Raw genomic sequence first — 19,335 nt, 5'->3', positions numbered from 1 at the left:
AACGTACATTGTCGAAAAGTGTATACCTTAAGTTTAGAGCGGTCTTTATCCTCCATTCGGTTACTTTCCCTTTAAAGAAATTCGTGGGCATATCCATTATCAAACTTTTTAAAAAGGTTGAGTTACATAAAGGAAACTACAATACGTAGAAAGCAGACGTCATAGCCAAATAGAAGGCTATCAAAACATATTCCAGCAGTTCTAAATGGGTTCTTCCATACATTTTGTCAAGAAACAGCATACTGCACCGAGCTCATCTTCTCAAATCAATCTATTTCCTCGAGAAAAGATTAGACAAAATCTTATTCAAACAAAGTCGAATTTATCTCTGCAATTAAATACGTCATCCGCTATAGACTCATCGATAGTTTCTGCTTATGGAGAAACAGAAGGTACTACTGGAGATTATGACGATGATGATTATTCTTCCTGTGATGAGAAAAATGAGGAATCTCTCAAGGATTATAAACCAGGTGGCTACCATCCAGCTTTCAAAGGTGAGAAATACAAAAATGATAGATATGTACTCGTGAGAAAACTTGGTTGGGGCCACTTCTCCACTGTTTGGTTGGCCAAGGACGCCTTAGATAATTCCCATGTGGCAGTAAAAATTGTCAGGAGTGATAAAGTTTACACAGAAGCTGCAGTTGATGAGATCAAGCTATTACAGAAAATATCAAGTTCTACTGCAGCTTGTAACGAGGGGTCAAAACATGTCTTGACTCTGCTGGATAATTTTATTAAGAAGGGACCGAATGGGAATCATATCGTTATGGTTTTTGAGGTGCTTGGAGAAAATTTATTGGCACTAATAAAAAAATACGAGCACAGAGGAATTCCGTTGATGTATGTGAAACAAATTTCGAAACAGTTACTTTTAGGACTAGATTATATGCATAGAATCTGTGGTGTCATTCACACCGATATCAAACCAGAAAACGTTTTGATGGAAATAGGTGATGTCGAATCAATAGTTAAAATGGTTGAATTATTGGATAAACAGAAAAAAGAAATGAAAAAATTGCAAAATCAAACACATTCAAATGCTAGTTCTTCTTCGTCATCTAGGAGGATGTCGTCTATGACAATACATAGGTCGAGGAGGAGTCACAGTATAATTACTGGGTCACAACCATTACCATCTCCTATCAGCTCTACAAATTTTTTTGATATAAAATCACAGTTCAATTCTATGATATCATCAAATGGTAATATATCTTCAGCCGGTAATATATCAACTTCAAGTAGTAATCACAACTTAACCAGTGCAGAAACACAACTGGCAAATTCATTGTCATCGTTTGAGTTATCAGAATCAGAGCAACAACCACAACAAGAGGATGACAGTTCAAGTAGTATAATTCAAATCAAGATCGCTGATCTTGGAAATTCCTGTTGGTACGATGAACATTTTACAAATTCTATCCAAACAAGGGAGTATAGGTCTCCAGAAGTTCTTATAGGAGCTGCATGGGGGGCAAGTACAGATATATGGTCTGCTGCTTGTATGATCTTTGAATTAATAACGGGTGATTTTCTTTTTGAACCTTGCGAAGGGCATTCATATTCGAAGGATGAAGATCATATTGCACAGATAATGGAATTACTTGGAGAATTTCCACCATATCTTTTACAAAACAGCAAATACGCTAGAAGATTTTTCAATTCTAAGGGTCAGTTAAGAAATATTTCGAAATTGAAATTTTGGCCATTAAAGGATGTACTTATGGAAAAGTATAAATTTAATTCTACTGAAGCACAAGAAATATCCGATTTCTTATTGCCTATGTTGCAGATCGATCCGAAGAAAAGGGCTGATGCCGGTGGCTTAGTTAACCATCCGTGGCTAAATGATACACTCGGAATGGAAAATATACGTGTGCTGGATAGACCATTGGGCGGAGATGGTTCAGATATTCCTGGGTGGTGCCAAGAGGTGAAAGATCACAAAAAGCATTGAGGTAGACATCCTATAAACTGTAACAATTTTTAATTTTTTTCATTTACTATTTTCGTAAAACTTTTATATATTATTCATCAAACTTCATGATAACATTATTTTTCAAAAAATACGAATTATATACTTATAAACCAAACTGTCATTTTTGACCCCAAATATAAAGTTCTTTTAAGCTGAGCTTTTTAGTAGTACAAGATTTATAAGAATAACGCTGAAATTAAAAATGTGAAGATACCAGTGCCAAATGAAGTAGCTTTGACGCCAGCAGCTTCATTTTTGCTCTTTGAAGAACTAGAGGAAGCGGTCGCTGAGGATGAGCTAGTAACAGTGGCCGAAGCTGTAGCAACAGCTTGATTCAAGTAATTGATCGTGTTAGAGGAAGCATAAGAAATAGTGGCTGCGACAGTATTGTTATCAGTGTCATAAATGGTATAATTAAAGGTAGTTGAGAATGTATAATCAGTTAAAATACTACCTACATTAGATCCATTAACACCATACTTAATCAAATTGGCAATTTCAGATGGCTGAGCAGCAATACTAAAGTTCTTAACACCAAAATCGGAATAAACGTCAGTGATTTTAGTAGCATTACAGTAGTATAGAGTGTCATTAGAAATGCTTTGCTCCGTGGTATAGGAAAGACTGATATTAGCGAAACGGTCCTTCAAGTTTACAAAATCTGTTTTGTAAGTAATGTCACCATTGGAAGCAATTTCCACTAAACCATACTCGTTTAACTTCTTCCGAGTATTCATAAACTAAACCACCAGAAAATATATCTTGTAACCCGTCAGCTGCATATAATCCATCAGTAACTTTGTTGGGCGTTCTTGGGATATCAGTGTTGCATCCATACTCAGAGTAGATCAGTAGGATAACTGTTCTGCTAAATATCAGATATTACTATCATTGTAAATGTAGACCTCGGTATATATTAACGTAATTGATAGAAGTCAGTACCAATAGTGGTCGAAGACATATATAACTAGGTTACATCATAAGATACTCAATAAAATACTTTTAAAAATCTGTGGATCAGTTGTGCCAATAGACTTTCTCAATTATTCGAAGATCTGTGTAATTCACCAGTAAGAGATCAACGTGACATTAACAAGCCACCGTATTTCCCTCAAGATCAATCTAGAATGGATCGAGACGAAATACCCAAGACTTTTCAAGTTTCGTTGACATACCTATAAAGGCACAGTAGGATAATTTAATATCAACTTGTCTAGGTATGATTATTTTGTAAATTACATCGCCGAACATCAACGCACCATATCTATGTCTATAGAAGGTATACATAACGTGGTATTTTTACACTGTAATACTGTGAAATGGCGCGTCCCATCTTCTTTTATTTAATTTTAGTGATCGCCATGATACTGAGATGGGTTAGTATCAAGGAGGTCCACCAGTATAACTATTTTCTAATAACCTTCCATCTCTTTTAAAAAACCCATCGGTGTAGCAACTTGAGCATACATCCTCAATGCTTATTCTAACTGTCAAATAGATTGAACATTGCAGAAAATTGTTCAAATGACATCAAATCAGTGTAAATCGGACACTCTATAGTCATGAATAACATCGATCGGCCACAAGTTCCTTTCTCGTAAGGCTAACCATTGCTTTGTGGTAGAGATCGCTACACGTGCCTTTAATAATAAGTCACATTCTTGGTAACTCTTAAACATGCCATTCATTATTGAATTGCTTGCCTCGTGTACTACGAGTGTTGTGCTGAAGCAAGTGAGGTCATTATCGCCAAACAATTCATTTAATGCATAAATCTGGTCGAAAGAAAAATTAAATGTGCCCATGCAAAACAAATCCATTGAATGTCTAAAATGAAGCTGAATGATTACGCTGTCAACTATCGAACAGGAAACGCTTCAAAATTTACCAAAAATCAAACTTTCATCAAAAATATCATTTAGCATATACTTAGGTTAAATATACAATGAAATAATTAATGTGGTTTTTTACTTTTTTTTTATTCTAGGAGTAATATATATATATGTGTACAATTATAATTCAGATTGTGAACGGTAAAAGAGATTAACTGAAGTTTTGGGGTAATTCTTGCAGTACCTTTGCCTAAAAGGGAGTATTTCATAAAAAGTCCGAATCGTCAATAGGACTCTACCACACTTTAGTGACTGAAAAAGTTGACTGGCATTATGCTTCTTCCATTACTGATCTATCATAATATCCAAAGGTTTTCAAAATTGTTGCAGCAAATAGTATAGTAAAGGTAAGAGCTGCAGCTGAAAATGTCCAACACACCGTGGAGTCAGGGGCTGATACGCAAACTACAGTGGATGCAGAGGTCCAGAGGATTGTGTGAGTAAACATAATATATGGCCTTCCGTCTTTCGATAATAGTTCCCATAAGCGTTCTGTGATGAATGGAAGGATATATATAAAACAGAGTAAAATAAAAGCAGTGCTAACGATTTTGTAAAAATTTCCTGGTAATTCTGGCATAATCTCTAGAGATATGGAAAGTGATAATCTCTAGAGATATGGAAGGTGATAATCTCAAAAATAAGTACTTCGATGTATGATAGCATAACTAGTTATAGTTGTTGTTGTTGTTGTTTTCGAGGAAAGCCAATGGAGTGAGTAACGGTGACAAGTTTGTCTTTCCACGAGTTTCGTATAGACAACACGGTGCCAGCTACATTTAATGCGGCCTTAAAATGTTCATTGTGCGTCCGAGAATATATACTTCTTTTCGGCAAAGCTCTAAAATGTACAAATTTTGAGGGATTCAAAGTCTCGTGATAGTCTGTGTCGTTGAGCACCTATTCGCATGATAAAGATGCAGCACGTTACACTCAAACTTCTACTGGAAATACTAAGAATAGTAAAATCAGTAGGCTACTTTGAAATATCGGACTTCTATTAATAATTGGTGAGTAAGTGCCGTGGTAGAAATGAAAACACAAAAAAAATGAACAGGATGCCAAAACATAAAAAAGGAGTATGTATCATTCTTGCATCACACTTATGGTATAAGAAAAACTATTTGCATGAGCTTTATTAGATAGCGTCATGTGAATGTAAGTGTGAGTTGAAAAGCTTGCTACACTCGGTTGCATAATGGATACTACAAAGCTGCGGCAGCGGACATGTGTAGAGAGATTCATAGTAAAGAAAAAGTTTTGGTAACCACTATTGCAGAATTATTTCGAGTTGCATGATTTTGAGAACTTCACTTGCGGCTTTTTTAGTGTCTTTTCTATGAGCTTTTCTGGAATCTACTTACTGTTGTGTGCAAAATTTCCTAAGTTGGAATAATGTTGAAGTATCACATTTGCAGCTTCTTCTTTTCAAAAGCATCTAACCTAACTTCGGTTATTTTATTTAGATTTCACTGATATCAAAGTTATCGTCAAAAAGTGGTCATATATAAGGACTAGATCTATGTCTCTTTTCTGACAGCGAGGACATCCTCTCTCTTCATTATTAAATTCAAATTCTGTCAGGAAAAAAATTAACTATGCCACAATTAAAACCACTGCAAACAATATGTGTATTGGTTGTGTTAATTCTCATCCAACTTTATATCACGGATGGGTCACCTGTCATAGTGAAACGTGCGGTAGGCTTCCTGCAGAGAAACAGAAGACCTTCAGTTGTTATGTCCCATTCTAAGTTATGGGCCGGAATCGCTGCATTCACATGCGCGTCTGCTCCAGGCTCGCCATCATGTTGGACTTTTGCCGCTGCAACTGCTGTATTGACGGTACTTTCCTGGGTGTCTGGAAATGGTAGTACAAGCGGTTCTGACGCCGTATCTGTTAAAAGAGGGCCTTTCTCCGGATTTGAATTTCCTAAATGTTACGCAATCTACTAACTTATCTTCCTTTATCAATCATCCTACTATTTGGGGGGTTTCTGCGTTTAATCTTAGCGTATCTGCGGAACTAAGTAAACGTGATTCCGAAATGTCTATTCTTCCATCCTTGTTATTTCATACGGATTTAGGAACACATCATGCGGTTGGATTACATTTGGATCACAGTGCTCTAATTAGCAAGATCCTAGATGCTATTCCCGGGCAGCTTCCAGAACAATATTTAGCGAAGAGAGATGATGGTTTTGAAGTTGATTGGGTCAGTTATAATTATGATAACGTTAATAAAGATTTAGCTGTTCAATGGACACAAGATCCAGAAGCCCTTGGTCAGGAAGAAATTTCTTACGCATTTGAAACATTCGTGGAGGCAAACACAGGTTGGAAATGGTGTATCGATGCGACAATTGATGATGTACCAAGTGAGCCGATGGACAATAATCATTACCAGAACCTAGAGACAGCTATTCATGGAGAAATCTATTTAAACACATATGGTGGTATCGATAGTCAATGTAACGAAGCATATGATTGTGAAGACGGAAAATGTGACGGTGTTTAACCCTCATTAATATACGGGTATCCATAACTCCTCCAGAAAATTAAAATCAGAGCACGCAAGGGAAAATAAAACCTTTTGAAAAGATGGATATAAGAAGAATGTATAAAAATCATTCGTTAGAGTCCTAGAAATTTTTATATATTGACTTTTTATATTAACTGTTTTTCATTAATTGAATGTAGTGCTATTTTTTCACATATTTTTAGTCAAATAATACGTGATTGCATCAAATATTTTGTTTGTTTGCCAATTTATATTATTGTTTAAGATATAAGAGGGGATAATAAATATGCAGAATAACTTTGTTGAAAACTCATATATAAAAACATTAAAAGAGTCAAAAAGGAGATCTTTCGATTAACCTGATGACCAACATGTACAATAAGTGCAAAAGACTAGATATATCGAAAATCAATAATACAAACGAATGTGAAAACCAACCTTCTTGTGGTAACGTTCCTTACACAGAGCGCTAGTTTATACTTGTATCATGGACTTTTCAAGACTCGAAATTCTAGCATGTTTCGTTCTGCTTTAATGGGTGTTCTTTAGTTCAAGATTGCAGGATATGACACCACTTTTAGTATAAGCCGTTCCAAAAATCAGCCACTATTAAGTTTTTCCAATGCTCTGTTAGCTGTGGCAATGCAGGAATTTTAGTAAAAAACAGTGCATTTATCATTATCATGGTAATAGATATTTTAACGGAGGTAGATATGACATACCAGGAAACTACTACCAAACTACCATCATCAATTAGGTTTCATGGAAGTCGTTTCGGAATTTTTTCCATCTAGTTATTTTACCTGTGACATAGGTCTACTTCATCGATAACAATAATGATACTAATTGCTAGCATTGCTTATTGTTGACCAAAAAATCGGGTAGTTAATACACGGGCGATTGTAGATCCACCTTAAGCAGAGATTGATGTAGCTTGTTCATTAGTCCCTTTTTTTTTCAATTTTAAGAAACTCAGGAAAATAATTTACGTTGTTTAGGTGGCGAAAACGTATATATTGTATTTTCAATTAGTGAAACACTCCATTTCCATTAATACAGCTACGGAACTTCTTGTTTTTCCATGAAAATATACTCTCCTATACATTTCTTAATATCTCCAGACCGTCCTTTTGATATGGCTTTCAGTAATTCATTGTTACAAGCGATACTTTTAGTGTTTCCTGTATCAAGTGCAATTTCCTCAAATAAAATGAGCCTATAGTCAGACATACAGGTGGCCAAAGAGATAATATCAGATTGGTAAGATCTAATGATTTAGCAGCGAACTGCCCTGAGTGCAGGTGGCCCAAAAAAAAAGGAAACTAGCTGCCAATAAAACCCTCATTATTCCTTTCAGACCTCTTCTTCTTCTGCACAGTAGCGGGTGTTGTCCCCTACGTCTCTCATTGATATTTGTGAGTATATGCCAAAGCTACCAAAATATTCCCGTCTATTGTAGAAATCTATGCCCTCTTTATGCATGGAAAATAAGTACGGTAACGTGAACTTCTGCCTAATATGGAGGTCTCTTTAAAATTGATGAGCTCTTATTTTTTTGTTAACGATTTTGATAAAGCATTGTACTCTGACGAAAATAGCAATAACCCTTTTGCTCCGTAGACTTCATTAAAATATCTCACAACTGCCTACATGGGGTAAGAGCTCTACGACTGAAAAGTGTATTTATTGATAAATACGAGAAAATAAGTAATAGTGGAAAAAATAAAATTGATGCGGAAAAACAACTCAAAAAATGCGAAGCACCATTTTGCTGTTGCATATTTTTATCCTGAATATGCAACGAAGCAAACCGTTCAATAAAAATTTTATAAGATTGTTCGTGCAGTTACTTAGCTACGTTTAACGCATTCGGACCATGTCTCTACGTTTACATTGCATTCCAAGTTCTTTCATAGTTCTCCTTTTGTAGTCTTTGAATTTGGTATAGAAGTCTTTTAATGTAAATTTTTTCAAGAGCCAAACAATAATTTCAACAACCATCTCCAGTCCAGAGCTTTGACGGAATGAAAAACTTCTTTGAAATCTTTCTCTAAACACAACCAAAGACAAACAATCCAGGTTTCAACTTTGCACCAAAGCTCCTTTCCCAGTCTTTAAACCCTTGAGCCACTTCATGACTACCAAAAGCGTAAAAACATCTAACACGAACGTCAACCCCTTCCACGCTTCCCTCCACATGCAAGATTACCAACGTGCTAGCGTCTTTCACAACCAAGCCCGTGTTCTCTAATTTAGAAACCATGGTCATATTTAAGGGCTCGTCGTTTGCGACAGCCGCCCTTCTTCAAGGAGACTTACCAAAGAATGTCACTCATTACTCCTTGTAGTGCCAGCAAATGTTACTTTAACTTGAGAATTGCACTGGTCAACCCTTTTTGAACTGGGCTTTTGAAAACGAGGTTCCAAAAAGTTCCCCATCTGCTTTGAACAAATGGAAAATGGGTGTGTCTGCTCTACACTGTCCTTTCTGTAGTAGTAGATCAAGATCCACAAGGAAACGCCTATTTTAACCATATATATATATGAAATCAGGGACTGGAATATTCGGGCCAATGGTTTATAGTCATAGAAGTCCCCAATTCCACTGTGAATAGGAAGGTCGATGCCTGGGTTCATAATATACGCTGTCACAGGAGTGCTACTGCTATGACCAAGTAGTGCTGGAGTTCTGACCGGCATTGCATTTCCCTTCAATAGGCGGTAAGTATTAGGAAGGACTACCGTCACTAAGGACAGTGTTATGGTATGCTTCCATAAACGGGCAAGACCTTGTCTAAGTTCATCACTTTTCATGTTAAGTCTCAACGACTCGTTCAAAGGATGGCGAATCAAGGCAGCAGTGAAAGAGGGACGACTAACTAAATTCAACTGCTTAATATCCACAAAAAGGGAATCAGACGCAATTGCCCTTCCACTCAGACCTTCAGCAACTCTTCTACCTATGCTCGCCGGCTCATTGTTTTCCTCATCAAATTCATCGATATTAACAGCTACAATTTCTTTAGCTTTGTCTTCAATTTCATTTGTGATAGAACGTCTGAAATAACCTTCAATCATGTCAATACTCATCGAATTTAATTATCTCCCCCCCCCCCCTCCAAGTAGCTTAATGGTAAACAGACGCAAAATGTACACGAACCAAACTAAGTTTCTAATGACAAACTTATCCATCAAAGGAATCATGTTATCGTGCTTCTTATTTTTGTTAGATGTGACTTTGAAGTAGAAAAGCCGCGTACTCGGCTCAATGTAAAGGTTTCTTGAGCGTCCACCCACAGTTAAACTACCCAATTCAGTACATCTCAGACGGACATTCGGTGAAGTCCATATACTCACATGAGGTTCTTGGTCATTTGATTGACGATTTCAACGACCTCTTTTTTGTTTTCTGGTGCAGTTCCATCCTCCGGGTTTCCCCATTTTGTGATATGTAGAGAAACAGAGCTCTGTGGTAGTGTATTAAAAATACTGTTTCATCTTTTTATCTTCGTTAATCAATTTGACCTTCTTGTTACCCATATAATGTTAGTATATATTCTCTCTGCACTCCCAAAGTCAATCATTATTTGAGTAATAGCGTCTTGGAATATGGTGACTCTAGCGGAAGGGAGTTGGGAGTATTTTGATTGTCATACAAGTTTTGACTCTGAAATTAATGGATTAATATGAATATTAGTATTGCCTTGTGATTTGTATAGATTGTATATGAGTCTAACGTGTATCCAAATTGTTTGTGATAAGCTTTAGTTGCTCTTGTAGGTTAGCTTTTCTGAGTTTCAGGCCATATAACTCATTTTGGTATATCTTGTAATCAATGTAATATTTTGATACCAAACTAGAAAGTTGAGGTATGCTGTTGCCGCAAAGTTGTTCAGAAAACAATGCATTTTGTTCTTTCAATGGCTTTACGAAATTCAATTCTTTCTGTAAAGATTGCACTCTTAGCTTCTGTGAAGTAATTGAGGATCCTAAAACTGCTCTTGAGGGCAGTTCAACAATGGCGCTGTTTGTTTCTGTACTTATCGGAACCGTGATTGTATTCAGGGCTTTATCCACAGCATCGTAGCAACTTAACACATCATCTGAAACCTCATACGCAACACCTGTTATGCCATTAGACAGTAACTCATTGTATGTCTCTTCGAATAATGTGTTTGGATTTTCGATAAAGTCAGGTGTGGGTAATTCATTCATATTCAATGATTCTAGATTTAGAGTACGCAGTTTTTTAAGAGATTTCTCCTCTGAAATTTGACTCTCCAAGAGATCGACTTCTTCGCCACTTTCAATGTACTTATCCGTTTTGTTTGCTTCTTCCTTTTCTTTAATCTCACCGTTTTCAATGTCACTAGCATTCTCCTCTTCTTCGTCCTCTAGTAATATCTCGAAGTCGTTTTTGGGCGGTGGTAATGTTACAAAGAGCTGCGCTAACTGTCTTCTTTTCACTGCTTCTAGAAATTGTTCATTATTTTGCTCAATTTCTTGTTCGACATTATGGGAAAGACTAGTTAATTTATCCTTATGTAACAAGGTACCGACATTTCTAGTTTCTAAGAGCTTCCTTCTTTTACTAGAAATATCTTTCTCATTACCTAAAGTATTTTCGGTAGTTGAACCCGGCGCACTAAGTTTGAAGCCAGAAGCTACTCTGAAGGTGTCGTACTCCACTGATTTACCACCTCTCTGAATAGTATCACCCACCTCAGCCTCTTCCCTATTCCTTTTCTTACCCTGATATTTTCCCTTCTTTTCAGGCAATCTAACAGTTTCTCTCCTTTGGTCTTTCTCATGTAACCCTCTTTTCCTTACTAGAGCATGAAACTCATCCAACTCATTTTGCGTTCTTTCATCTTCCTCCTTTGTATCATAAATTCCATGTAAAGGAACTTGTTCGTATATGATATCTTCATTATAATCGATTTCATCCGTATATTTTTTGTTTGCCCTTTTTATTTTGGTGCTAATGCCAGCTTGTTTCAATTCACGTCTCTTCTGTAGCTGTGCAATTCTTTTCGATTCTTCTAACATTCTCTCTCTTACTTTCCTAGAAGCCTTTTTACCTTGAGTGTTTAAAAGACGAGCTTTTGCTTCCGCTAGCATCTCACGTTCATCATCTTCCAATTCATCTTTATCGGGCAACGCCGCTTGGGTATCAACATTAGGATTAAGATCACCCACTTTGTACTCTAACGATGATCCTAAAACTGCTTCATTATCGGTTATCGCTTCCTCTGAAGAAAGCAACCTGTTGTATCTGTTGATACAGACCTGTGCTGTTCTCCCCATAATACCACTGATTGTTCGCCATTGGTTAGGTAGCTTTCTTGCCAAGTCCAATAATCTAGAATCATCTTCCTTACTAAACTCACTGAAATTTAACTGTGGATTCAAAAATTCATTCCAACGTATTTCACACTGTCTGGCAGATTTCTTATGGAGCAACGATGCAATCTTACTCCACTGATGAGTCCCATATTTTTGAATAGCTGCTTTCAGAATTTGATCTTCCACATTAGACCAGACACCACCTTTCACATACACTGGAACAGGTGCCATAGCTATACAAAAGTGTCTTCTTACTTCTTATTCTGCTTCTTTGATCTTCAGTACTTTTTTTTTCTATCATACGGATAAATTTTATATCTGAAAAATTCTGTTTAATGTAATGCTGGAAGAAATAGTTTTAATTTCAAGGATAAATCTATAAGGAAGGGAACCACATTAGGGTCATTCAATCCGGTCTGTGTGTGTTTTGGTATACTTTTGCTAGTTGTGGGTTATCATGCGATTGATCTTTGTTCCCAAACATCAAAGGCTGGTGAATCAATGCTACCCGACTGGTAGAACACCAGACAAGAAGCCTAAGTCATCTGAGACCTCCTATTTGCTTTATTATGTCAATTCCAGGCGTAGTAAGTTACAAAAAGTTAGTTCTTATTTATTGAAGAGATCTCGTTCTGATATCAGTAGGAGAAAGATTGGTAACATATCAGTCACCTTAGATTTAATGAATAAAATTATAAACAGTTGCAAAGAGAATTTAAACGTCTTCATTAACGATTTCTTCAATATAATGATTAATGTTTTGTCAAACAATAATTTTAACAATGATTCTAGCATTGTGGAGTTGCTAGAGGCATGTTTTGGAAGCATCTGTTCCAACGTTGATGCGACCTTATTAAATAGTGATCCTGCATTTGTGAAATATTACTCGAGTTTTATCGAGTTATTCTTCAACATCGTTGATAACAAAATCCATAATGACGATCTTCTTGTGGAACTTTGCATGGATATTTCAGTGACGACAAATTTGGCAAGTAACCCCAAATTAAACCATTTCATAAATAAAGCTGTCACGTTTACAATTGTGAAATTCCAAGAGAGAAATCCCCGGTATAAAGCATATTCACTAGAGCCTCAGATTAAATCCACTCTCACTAGAAGACTTAGTAGAACTCAGACACGTATGATTGGGTTGGATAATGCCATGGATATTATTGAGTCTGATAGTACTGTCAAAGTATTACAGTCATTTTTTAATACCACAGAGACAGATAAATTGAATTTATCGCTCAGATCTTTATTGGCATGTCAACAGAAAACTCCAAATAAAGAGCTTCTGGAATTTGTTTGCAATGGCATACCGGTGCAATTGAGATATATCGTTATTTTGCTTCTTATCCGTCAATTGAAAGAGACTGCAACCAAAACAGAGCATGACATAATTGATCCAATTATTTCGTTGAAGCTAATCTCGTCATTATTAGAATCTGACGTGAGTCTTGTTGGTCTAAGTGTGCTAGATATAATGAAAAAACTATTGAACTTCCAACTGGAAAATTTCCGTAATGTTGACATCGTCTATGAATGTCGCGTAGCAATAAGGAATTTAAGCCACAAGAATTATTACAAAGGTCAAACTTCTGACATTTTATATGAGCTATTAGTCGGATTAAAAAGTTTCGAAATTGCGGGGCAAAAACATATGGAAGGTAGAGAGGATGAGAATCAAGTCAAACTTCAAATTTTATCAACAGATATCAACGAGATTATCAAGTTTAAGAGCGAGCCTTCTATAGATTTGGAGTTATTCATTGAAATGTGTCCATTTTTGAAGGAAAATGTCATTGCTTTGTTCAATATTGTCGATAATCAATCTCCTGGACCATTTATAATCACAAAATTATTTTCTTCCATATCACAGATAGAATCAGAGACTCTCCAGAAAAATTTGATGGACAAAGTCTTTGAAAAATATGGAAAATATGCATTATTATCGGGTTTAAATTACTTTTTGGAAACCTCAAAGGTGCCTTCTTACGTTTACTATTTATATCACATGGAATCCGCTAAATTTTTGAATTTAAATGACTATGCATCACAAACACAATATAAACGTGAAGCTGGTGCTCTTTTTACAAAGGATGATCTTTTAAACTATTACTCAGATCCGGGGTCTAACAAATATAGTAAAAAAGGTGCTGATGTTTTGCTTTCTAGAAAAGACTTGGGGTCTACCACAGATTTGATATCTGATTCTCAGCTTCGCTCCACCTCTTATGATGCTAACAGTGCAACCACGGTATCGAATAGTTTCAATGGTGACGCATTAAATATAAACAAGAATCATCAAGTTCCGGAGTTACCGAGAAATAAAGGTAGCATTTATCGTTTTGTATCAGACGATATTAGATCATTCAATACTATGAGAACAACTACACCAAAAATAACTGATCTGAAAAACGCAATTGCTGGAAAGTCCCGTGGGAATAAAAGCAAGTCAAATTCACGATCTCTACGTGGTTCGCAATCAGTAAAATCCAGAGTTACAGATATAACATTTCTATTGAGTGAACTTAAGAGCACTCATCTTGATGAAGAAGTAGGTAAAATACGCGATCCTGATGAGGAGGACATTGTTGGATTGGATAAGATTGATGTTGCAAGATCGCAGTCTACAAAAATAAAAGCAAGAAAAGGTCAGAGAGCATCATTGGCAGCTAACGACCTGATTGAATTGTATGAAGGAGAAGAAGATAACTTTGAAGATGCCACTCAAGATATTGAAGTCATGCCTTCTAGAGGGAAGATTTTTTCATCAACTTGAAAAGAAAAAAAGCATGCATTTAACTAAATTGTACATATTTTATTTAGGAACGTTGATACTTTTCGTATTTTTTTATAAATCATCATCACCGGAATCTTCATCAGAATAACAACCGAATTCATAAGCGGCAGCTTTATCATTTAATTCATTTTTGAGTTCTTCCCTATCATCGTCAAAACGGAAATACTTACTAACGTAATTACTCCAATTTTTGAACATATCTCTGTTCTTTTCAGTCATACTTAGTTTTACAGAAAATTTCTTCTTGACCGCATATTGCTCTGGGATTGTATCAGATGGATTATATGGAATGGTATTTAGCTCTTTAAGTTTCTTGTATTTAGATGTCGCATTAACTGGTTTTTCCTTGTCGGCTAGCTCTGACTCGTCATGCCTGGATATTTGACAGTAATTAAATATATGGGGCTCATAGCCATTCTTGACTTGGTAGGATTGAATTCTTGAACAAAATGAATAATCAATGCCTTCATCTAAATTTAACATGGATGAAACCACGTTTCTCTTCTCATCATTGTCGGTTAGTAAGTCGACTAAATAACTCATATTTTTACGCTTTTGGCTACCTCTTACTGAGAATAATGAATTGACAGAATCAAAAATTTTACATAATTGGCCACCTACCTCCCAATTACTCAATTTAGCCGAATCTGTGAATAATGGTAAAACTAAGTCAGAATCATCAGCTAGAGCAACAGTGCCTTTTATTTTATTTTTGCAATCCTTTTTTGTTCCACTGTAAAAGTCATCTTCATTGAGAGACCAAGAGAATACAAACTTCTTAGGAACCTCATCTCTCAGCTCTCGCAATAAAGATGTCGAAAAGCCACTCCATCCGTTATCCAAATCGGTAAGTAAATTGAAGCCTTGTAAATAATCACAGTTTTCCAGTTGAACTCGTAACTGGTTGTCGAAAAACTCATCTTTCGAAGAATCAAATGCTTGAATACCAAGTTCCATTTCTTTATATTGTTTTTCAGGAAGATTGTGTAAATAGGGCAGATTCGGTTCATTTACATCGTGATTCCAATCCTTCAAGAAATTCAAACTTGATGTGTCATATATCAATTTATTATAGTCAGACCAGTAGTTGGTATTAGAAGTATTTAGTTTTGGCGGTGTTGCACTAGAATCAATAGCAACTTGATATTCGGATTTTTTTATTCGTGGCATAGTAAAGATGAGTTCGCTGTTATCGTAATTGTCATTGGGGTTGGAAAAATGGTGATCTTGCGTACTGGCCGTGTATTCATAGATACCTAGAGATCCACTACCTGAACGAGCCTCCCATAAAAGTGCTCTTGGCGCATAGGAGGCTGTTTTTGAGATCTTGTCGATCGTAGGGTTCAGAAAGATAGTTGGATCTAACTCCTGTTCATAAAGATATTGCTCTTGACAGTTGAAAAATTGGGTCGCTAAATGATTAGCTCTATGTGAAGTTGCTATGGTGATAATTTCTTGCATTGCTTCTTCAGACTTATTCACTTTACTACAATTGTTCTATATATATAGATCATCTACTTAATTTTTTTCAAGATTGAAAGCTCATCGCCTTTTCATTATATGCTTGAAATTATTTACCAGCATTACACTAATTTTATTTATTTACAGACCACTCTAGGATACTGGTTTTCACGGGACCATATTGAATTTTGGGCAAGTCTTTAGAATCGAGACATGGTTTCATTTTTTTTAAAGTAATTTCAGTATGAAAAGCTCTGAGAAATTTACATATTGGGTCTGCATACCATCTCATGCCATTTTTGTTCTTCAACCATGCAATATGTCCCCCTATATTTGTTTTCAGCATCAATGTATATGGATTTTCACGAAATTCAGCATCTGGTAGTTCTTGGCCGCCTACAACTGGATCATCTATAGCATTGATTGCTAAAAATGGGGTTCTTATTCCTTCAATTCTTTTAAACGAGGAGGCATTTCCGTAGTATTCGAACGCATCCTTATATCCAAACATCGGTCCCGTAAATGTGTCATCAAATTGTTTGATCGTTCGAACAGCTTTTATTTTTTGTTGAAACTTATCTTCCCACAGTGGGCAGTCTTTCAAAGCGTAAGAGTGTCGAACGGCAAGTTTACATAAATTATTGGCCATGGTAGGAGAATATATTTTCGACCCAAAAGTTGAAGCGTTTATGAAATAGGATGATCTAAGTAGGTCCCACGGATTTCCCAACACAATGCAGCATTCAATATCGGAGCGTGCACCTTCTTCACCTATGTAATTAGTTAATATTGAAGCACCTAATGAAAAGCCCATCATGTAAAACTTTCTATTTGGGAACAAAGACCTCAATTCTTTGACACAATGTCTAACATCGTTGGTCCAGCCACCGTTGTATAGTTGGGGTGTTGTAATTTTGGATTGACAGCAACCTCTGGAATTTATCACGCACGCTTCAAACCCATGGAGAGTCGTTAATTTATGAACTATTGTTCGTACATAACTTTCATGAGATCCACCAGTTAACCCATGTATCGCAATTAGCATTGGTTTATCATCCAGTGAAGGTAAACTGAGGTCTTCGGACTCAAAATATGAATAATGAGCATCTAATGGTGGCACAAATGGGGCTTGGTTTGGAGGAACATACGTGGAGGGGGTATGAATAGCTACCGCGATATCAATAGCACCCTCTCCCTTGTCGGGATACTGTACTATCAGTCTTTTATAGTTAATTTGATCAATGTTTTCAAAATGCTTCAATGCTGTAAAAGATGTTTGTAAGTGACCATTAAATAGTAATGCACTGAGTTTATCCCTGGCACCATCCGAGAACTCTGGCACATACCTGTCTATCAGGGTTGACAAAGAAATGGGTGGTATCGCATTCGGTCCTTTAAAAACCAATTCAACAGGTGACTTGACGTGCTGCACTACTAACCAATTCTCCCAGTGTCTCTTGAAAAGCATCTCACAACTTGTTACCAACTAGTGAGAATTACAATTTTAGTATGGGGCTGAATCACTTGTTATATATAATTTACATCCCGTAATGCAATGAAAAAGCCGGTCAAACGTCATAATATTCTTTAATGCAAAAGTGATTATATAGAGCAATCATCAGATTAGCTGAAAAACATGATAGTATATGCCGTAATTTATGGTATATAGTTGCCAGTATGGTAAAAGATAGTCCAGTGTATTTATTTCTATATTTAGCAGGGTTTAGATACCACTTTTAATATACGTCAAGTTGTGAAAAAAAATTAGTCGCAGCGTATTCCTCCTAATTAAGAACCAACTTTGCTTACAAGGAAGGTGCTTTAGACTGTTCATGTCAGAAGGAAAGCTAGTTTTAGTTTCATTGGTGACTTTGATAATGTCGATAGTTGCCAGGTCTGCAAGATTCAAGAATTTCGTCTCTTCAGTATTTTCTGAAAAGGTATTTGATAAAGATATTATAATAAATAGTCCCACTCTGAAATTAACATCGCATATACCGTTGCAATTTGAATCAGGGAACGTGTCGACTTTCAAGAATTTGAAACAAACTTTGAGGGCGTTTGAAGAGTATGGTATTAGGGCGAGAGATCAAAACAATATATTGATCAGTAGAGCCAATGGTTTTGACGCCATTGTCCACAACCAATTACGGGTGATTGGCTATTTTGATAAACTTGATGGTGTTCAAGATGGTATCAATAGGAATACAATTGTTACGAAGAAGATAATCAAAACTATTCTATCGAATTTGACTTTTGCAAACTATTTTGATTCGTCGATTTCAAATGATTGGAAGTTAGAAATTAAGAGGCTTTGCGACAGTTTTGGTTATAGGATTGATGAACAATCCAAGGTATTGGTTCAAATTCCAGATCATAAAGTCACATGTATGTTTAATAACCCTCTATCTAGAGTGATTGAATCAATATCCCATTTATGTAAAGATTATTCAGAAAACTTTGAAATAGAAAGAAAACCAATAATCAAATTCATCAAGGGTCAATTAGACAAACTTGATGTTAGTTCAAATGATTTGCTGGTTGTGCCAGGATCAGGTGCTGGTTTCCTTTCGTGGCAATTAGCAACTTCGTACCAGAACGTCAAAGTGGATTCAATTGAATTGTCAGGGTTGATGTATCTCACTAATTTATTTGCAATGAATTATAAGGAAAAAGATATAAGAATTTACCCATTTGTTCAGTTTTATTCGGGACAAAAAAATTTGGAGAACCAGTTGCTAGAGATGCATGTTCCATTGGAAAGAGTGAAGAAGCCTGAAAATTTGAATCCTCTATGGGGCGATTTTACCGTATATATGCCGGTATCAAACAAGCATGATAAGATTTTTGTGATAACAGCCTATTTCATTGATACTGCAGAGGATTTAATCGAATATGTCAAGGCTATTGAAGCATTGAAAAAATATTGTAAAAAGGTGCATTGGATTAATGTGGGACCTTTAAAATATGGCACCCAACCAAAGATACAGTTAAATGGTGAAGAATTAGCGAGATTGAGAAAAATCAGAGGATGGACTGACACTTTTGAGAGCTACTCCAATGATTGCGAGGGCGGTCTGAACGGGTATTTGACCGATACAAATTCTTTATATCAAGGTTATTACGGACATTTACAATTTCATTCTTATATATAAAAAGTATGTATCACTTGCGCAGTTACCGACTAAAGCCAAAATGAAGTATATTACTTTAGACAGTATGAGGACGCTCATGCTATAATTTTCTCTAGCTATTCTTTTCCCCTCTGATCATCTATCAAGATTAAAGATGGCACAGTGAATAGAATGCATAAATAATATGTATCGGTTTCT

General features: G+C 36.1%; 9 protein-coding genes across 9 annotated transcripts; 4 read left to right on the top strand and 5 right to left on the bottom strand.

The window, feature by feature from the left end:
* Positions 1-205: 205 nt before the first annotated feature.
* SKY1 (serine/threonine protein kinase SKY1) lies at positions 206-1,960 on the top strand (the record flags this gene model as incomplete). Its single annotated transcript, XM_003955709.1, has 1 exon — positions 206-1,960. One exon carries the CDS (start codon positions 206-208, stop codon positions 1,958-1,960), a length of 1,755 nt encoding a protein of 584 aa, XP_003955758.1.
* Positions 1,961-2,157: 197 nt separating this feature from the next.
* GAS3 (putative 1,3-beta-glucanosyltransferase) lies at positions 2,158-2,718 on the bottom strand (the record flags this gene model as incomplete). Its single annotated transcript, XM_003955708.1, has 1 exon — positions 2,158-2,718. One exon carries the CDS (start codon positions 2,716-2,718, stop codon positions 2,158-2,160), a length of 561 nt encoding a protein of 186 aa, XP_003955757.1.
* Positions 2,719-5,739: 3,021 nt separating this feature from the next.
* Positions 5,740-6,390, top strand: KAFR0B03250 (DUF5341 domain-containing protein; the record flags this gene model as incomplete). The annotated part of the gene is made up of 1 exon (XM_003955707.1): positions 5,740-6,390. One exon carries the CDS (start codon positions 5,740-5,742, stop codon positions 6,388-6,390), a length of 651 nt encoding a protein of 216 aa, XP_003955756.1.
* Positions 6,391-8,721: 2,331 nt separating this feature from the next.
* KAFR0B03240 (uncharacterized protein) lies at positions 8,722-9,483 on the bottom strand (the record flags this gene model as incomplete). The annotated part of the gene is made up of 1 exon (XM_003955706.1): positions 8,722-9,483. One exon carries the CDS (start codon positions 9,481-9,483, stop codon positions 8,722-8,724), a length of 762 nt encoding a protein of 253 aa, XP_003955755.1.
* A 642-nt stretch (positions 9,484-10,125) lies between these two features.
* Positions 10,126-11,970, bottom strand: CEF1 (Cef1p; the record flags this gene model as incomplete). The annotated part of the gene is made up of 1 exon (XM_003955705.1): positions 10,126-11,970. One exon carries the CDS (start codon positions 11,968-11,970, stop codon positions 10,126-10,128), a length of 1,845 nt encoding a protein of 614 aa, XP_003955754.1.
* A 226-nt stretch (positions 11,971-12,196) lies between these two features.
* On the top strand, positions 12,197-14,521 carry EFR3 (Efr3p; the record flags this gene model as incomplete). The annotated part of the gene is made up of 1 exon (XM_003955704.1): positions 12,197-14,521. One exon carries the CDS (start codon positions 12,197-12,199, stop codon positions 14,519-14,521), a length of 2,325 nt encoding a protein of 774 aa, XP_003955753.1.
* A 72-nt stretch (positions 14,522-14,593) lies between these two features.
* DML1 (Dml1p) lies at positions 14,594-16,003 on the bottom strand (the record flags this gene model as incomplete). The annotated part of the gene is made up of 1 exon (XM_003955703.1): positions 14,594-16,003. One exon carries the CDS (start codon positions 16,001-16,003, stop codon positions 14,594-14,596), a length of 1,410 nt encoding a protein of 469 aa, XP_003955752.1.
* A 133-nt stretch (positions 16,004-16,136) lies between these two features.
* MGL2 (putative carboxylic ester hydrolase) lies at positions 16,137-17,471 on the bottom strand (the record flags this gene model as incomplete). The annotated part of the gene is made up of 1 exon (XM_003955702.1): positions 16,137-17,471. One exon carries the CDS (start codon positions 17,469-17,471, stop codon positions 16,137-16,139), a length of 1,335 nt encoding a protein of 444 aa, XP_003955751.1.
* Positions 17,472-17,835: 364 nt separating this feature from the next.
* KAFR0B03190 (uncharacterized protein) lies at positions 17,836-19,158 on the top strand (the record flags this gene model as incomplete). Its single annotated transcript, XM_003955701.1, has 1 exon — positions 17,836-19,158. The coding sequence occupies one exon, from the start codon at positions 17,836-17,838 to the stop codon at positions 19,156-19,158; it is 1,323 nt and encodes a 440-aa protein (XP_003955750.1).
* Positions 19,159-19,335: the final 177 nt, after the last annotated feature.

Source organism: Kazachstania africana, chromosome 2 (assembly GCF_000304475.1).
Source record: "Kazachstania africana CBS 2517 chromosome 2, complete genome".
Classification (NCBI taxonomy): Eukaryota; Fungi; Ascomycota; class Saccharomycetes; order Saccharomycetales; family Saccharomycetaceae; genus Kazachstania; species Kazachstania africana.
The sequence above is the reverse complement of the archived record's forward strand: the minus strand, read 5'-3'. Positions and strand labels throughout refer to the sequence as shown.